At 41.5% G+C, this 3,996-nt stretch overlaps 1 protein-coding gene across 1 annotated transcript; it reads right to left on the bottom strand.

The window, feature by feature from the left end:
• Window positions 1-221: 221 nt before the first annotated feature.
• LOC115016995 (proteinase-activated receptor 1-like) lies at window positions 222-3,067 on the bottom strand. Its single transcript, XM_029445155.1, has 2 exons — window positions 2,865-3,067; window positions 222-1,999 (listed from the first exon to the last, which is right to left on the bottom strand). The coding sequence occupies exons 1-2, from the start codon at window positions 3,016-3,018 to the stop codon at window positions 750-752; spliced, it is 1,404 nt and encodes a 467-aa protein (XP_029301015.1). The 5' UTR covers window positions 3,019-3,067; the 3' UTR covers window positions 222-749.
• Between the last annotated feature and the right edge of the window lie 929 nt (window positions 3,068-3,996).

The following is a 3,996-nucleotide window of genomic DNA, read 5'->3' as shown; positions in this document are numbered from 1 at the left end:
TAAACACGACTTGTACCGCTGGCTGTCTCGTAGTTTATATCTCTCTGCTAAGACTGATACACAGAGAAACAGGTCGATCCCTCAGGTTACCTCAGGAGAGAAGAACCTGGACAGTGAAGTGACAACCTTACCTGATAAACTACTTCAAATGTTCAACCAGCAGAGAGCAGCATGGAACAAACTACGCCCTTTACTGTTGGTTACCTTTAAAACTCTTTCACAATGATACAACATATTTATTCAGAGACCAAAAGTAGCATAAAAAAGCAGTAAATATATATATTTAAAGGTAAGACATGATTCAAGTGCTTAAAAACAAGCTTCTCAGCAAACATATATTAAAAACAAATACACAAATATGACAAAATAGCAAGTAGTTTCATTACATTAAATGCGATACTTACAGATTCACATGCAGCTTATGAACTCATAAGCGTTTACACATACAGTGCACGAATAAAAGCATTTCATAGTATCACATGTTCAGCAGAATTGTTCTAGAAAGCACATTCTTATCTAATCTCAACTTCCTTCCTTTTCTTAGGCTGCGATATTCATCATTCAAAAGGCATGTTGTTATTTCTGTGGGCACGACAGGTTCAGTTCCCTTCATTTTAACCATAAAAGCAGATTATTAACTTTGTGCTCTTTATTTGCTTTTACTTGGACTTCATAATACCATTTTCCTAGTGTTTCATAACTTTAAAATTACAGGTAGTTGTCAGTTAAGCCCCTCTGATTGATGTCTGTCAGACGAGCAGCTTCTTGTATTGGCTGTTGAGGTTTGCTTGGAAAGAGTCCATTTTGGTGTTTTGAGTGTTTATGTTGGAGCTTTCTGCTCGGCTGGATTTCAGAATTGTTCTGGAGCTGGATCTGCACGAATTGGATGATGAATGGCTGCTGCTACTGCCCTCTGTAATCTTCTGACACCTCAGCAAGTTGGATAGTTGTTTCTGGCACTGGGATGATCCAAAGTAGTAGACCAGAGGATCCAGGAGGCAGTTGAGACTTCCCAAACACATAAACACCAGATAGACTGCGTAGGAGCCATCGGGGGCCTCGCGGCTCTTCACGACTTCCTCGTTAAACTGCAGGTAGTGCGCTAGAAGCAGACAGTTTGTGGGTGTGAAACACAGCACAAATATCACCAGCACGGTTAGAGCCATCACCACTGCTCTTGTTTTTCTGCGTGAGCGTCCTGGTACTCCACGTGGGACCCTGTTCAGCGACCAGATCACCCGAGCGTAGGACACCACAGTGACGAGCAGCGGCAGGAAGAAGAGGGTGCAGCAGAGGGTGATGAAGTAGATCTTGTAGCGCCAGATTAGCTCATGTGCGGGTTGGACGTCATGGCAGGTGGTGATGTCCAACTCTCTGAGGTGGTCAGTTTGGTCGGAGAGCACGAGGGGCACCGAACCAGCGAGGGATAGTATCCACATGGCTATGCAGGCTATGTTCGCGTTCCTCGGCCTTCTCCAAGCCAGGGAGTCGATAGGATAGACGACAGCGAGAAGCCGGTCCACGCTGATGCAAGCTATGAGGAGAACAGAGCAATACATGTTCCAGTAAAAAGCTGCAGTGACCACGCGACACATGATCGGGCCGAATATCCAGTTGTTGCCGGCGAAGTGGTAGGAGATCTTGAAGGGGAGCAGCGTGGCAAAGAGCAGGTCAGCACAGGCCAGGTTCAGCATGTATATGGCTGCTGGCTTCTTAGGCCGGATCCTCCGAGTGAAGGCCAGCACTGCACAGATGTTGATCGGTACACTGAAGAGGCAGACCAGCGTGTAGAAGGAAGGCATGAGGATGGTGGACACGGGGCCCGTTAGAAACAGCAGCGCCTGCTCTGAGATATTCGGCCTGCTGTAGATGCTAATGTTTTGCAACGGGTCACTTGGAGAGCGATTCAATTGCTGAACATCAAGTCGCGAAAATTCATCCAGTTCTATCGGTTCATCTGTGTTTGAATATCTGGTAAAGGACCTCCCACGTACACTGCCTGCAGAGACAAAGAAATGTTTCAAAATGAAAGACTGTTCACGGTATTAACAGGTAGTTTTTATTCATGTCAAATGATTAATTGGATCAGCTCAATTGATAATGAACATAATTGGTACTGTAGCTGCAGCCCTAAAGCTGATTGACTATTTTGATAATTGGTTTCAGTCATTTTTAAAGCAAAAATAGGGGAAAATGACAAATATTCTCTGGATCTAGCTCCTCAAATAAAATTATTTGTTGCTTTTCTCTGCGTTGTATTGTATAAACTGAATATATTTGGGTTGAACAAAACAAGACATTTAATGACGTCACCTTGGACTAGTGATTTGCATTTCTTACAATGAATCAAGCTCGACACCCGCAAATCAATCGATATTGAAAATAATTGTAATTTGTATCCCTCTTCTATTATAATATAATATAATATAATATAATATAATATAATATAATATAGGACTGCATGAAAAGTTTTTATAATTATCAATTCATTCCCAAAGTTCAGGGTGACGTCATCAGATACCTTGTTTTGTTTTACCAAATGTCAAAAAAACTAAAGATGTTCAATTTACTATGATTTATGAGAAAGAAAAGCAACAACTCATCATGTTTAAGAAGTTTTAACCACAGACTGTTTCTACCTGGAACAATTTAATTTATCATTAAAAGTTAGTAGTGGTCATTTTCTATCGATCAAATAGTGATTAATCGACTAATATTTCCTAGCCCTATCATAGTATTTATAGTAAATCATATACAATCATACACTTATACTGTTCAAAGCTATTTGTAGTAAGATACAAACATATTTATATATTTAACACGCTGCTTTAAACTCAGTACAAAGTGACTCGACGTCTTCTTACCGTTATTGGCTGCTGCAGCACGCGCACACAACAGAACCAACAGCAAAGTTTTTGCACACTTTGAAAACATGTTGCTGTCAAAAAATGAAGTCACAAAAACTGTGGGGAGAATATTAAATATCGATAGTCTGCGTGTACGTCCTCCAGTTAACATCTGCTGCTCATCAGTGAGTGTAACGACCTGCCTCGTCCCCTGTTTTGTGCCCTGCTGCTTCGTGCCCGCCCCCAGTCCGTGGTGGGTCCTCTGATCCACTGCAGTCTGCAGAGACATTCCTATCATCTGATGTCACCTTTCCCGTCAGCAGGAGCCACATCCAAAAACCCATTATGTGCGAGCTGTGAATGAACCAAAACAAAAACGAACAGTTTCCTTGCAATTAGGGACATCTTTTTTTGTTTTCATGATTTAGAAACCCGTCATTATTTAATCTTGCAACAGAAGCCTTGTTGTTTCTAGTCTGAAAGTGGAACATTACATTTATATTGTCCAATTTTCTCACTATGGAGATGTTATTACAGGAATGAACAATTAAAGTATCTTAAGTAAAGAAGTTTTTACATCAGCAACAAAGTGACATTTTATTTTTCAAACTCATGTTAGTTCAGGGTCCACATGCAGCACAATTAGATCTCAAGTGGGCCGGACCAGTAAAATCACAGCATAATAACCTGTAAATAACGACAACTCCACATTTTTCCCTTTGTCTTAGTGGAAGAAAGTATAATCAAATCAAATCAAATTTATTTATCTAGCCCAATATCACAAATGATACATTTGTCTCAGTGTGCTTTACAGTCTGTACAGGTTACGACACCCTCTGTCCTTAGACCCTCTGTCCTTAGACCCTCTGTCCTTAGACCCTCTGTCCTTAGACCCTCGCATCGCACAAGGAAACACTTCCTAAAAGAAACCCCATAATTAAAGGGGGGAAATGGAAGAAACCTCAGGGAGAGCAACTGAGGAAGGATCCCTCTCCCAGGACGGACAGACGTGCAATAGAAGTCGTGTGTACAGGATAAACAACATAGTACAAATACAACTATGTTGTGTTGAAAAAGAGAAAGTTTGGATGAATCCAGGAAAATGTCAAAAAGGCTTCCCGGTGTCCAGCAGGACCAGGGCAGCAGGCGC

The sequence above is a fragment of the Cottoperca gobio genome, chromosome 12 (genome assembly GCF_900634415.1).
Source record: "Cottoperca gobio chromosome 12, fCotGob3.1, whole genome shotgun sequence".
In the NCBI taxonomy this organism is placed as follows: Eukaryota; Metazoa; Chordata; class Actinopteri; order Perciformes; family Bovichtidae; genus Cottoperca; species Cottoperca gobio.
The sequence above is the reverse complement of the archived record's forward strand: the minus strand, read 5'-3'. Positions and strand labels throughout refer to the sequence as shown.

Coding starts and splice junctions, on each gene's coding strand:
- LOC115016995 (XM_029445155.1), bottom strand. CDS start 3,018: ATGTTAACTGGAGGACGTACACGCAGACTATCGATATTTAATATTCTC. Junction 2,000..2,864: donor TGCTGCAGCAGCCAATAACG/GTAAGAAGACGT, acceptor TTGTCTCTGCAG/GCAGTGTACGTGGGAGGTCC.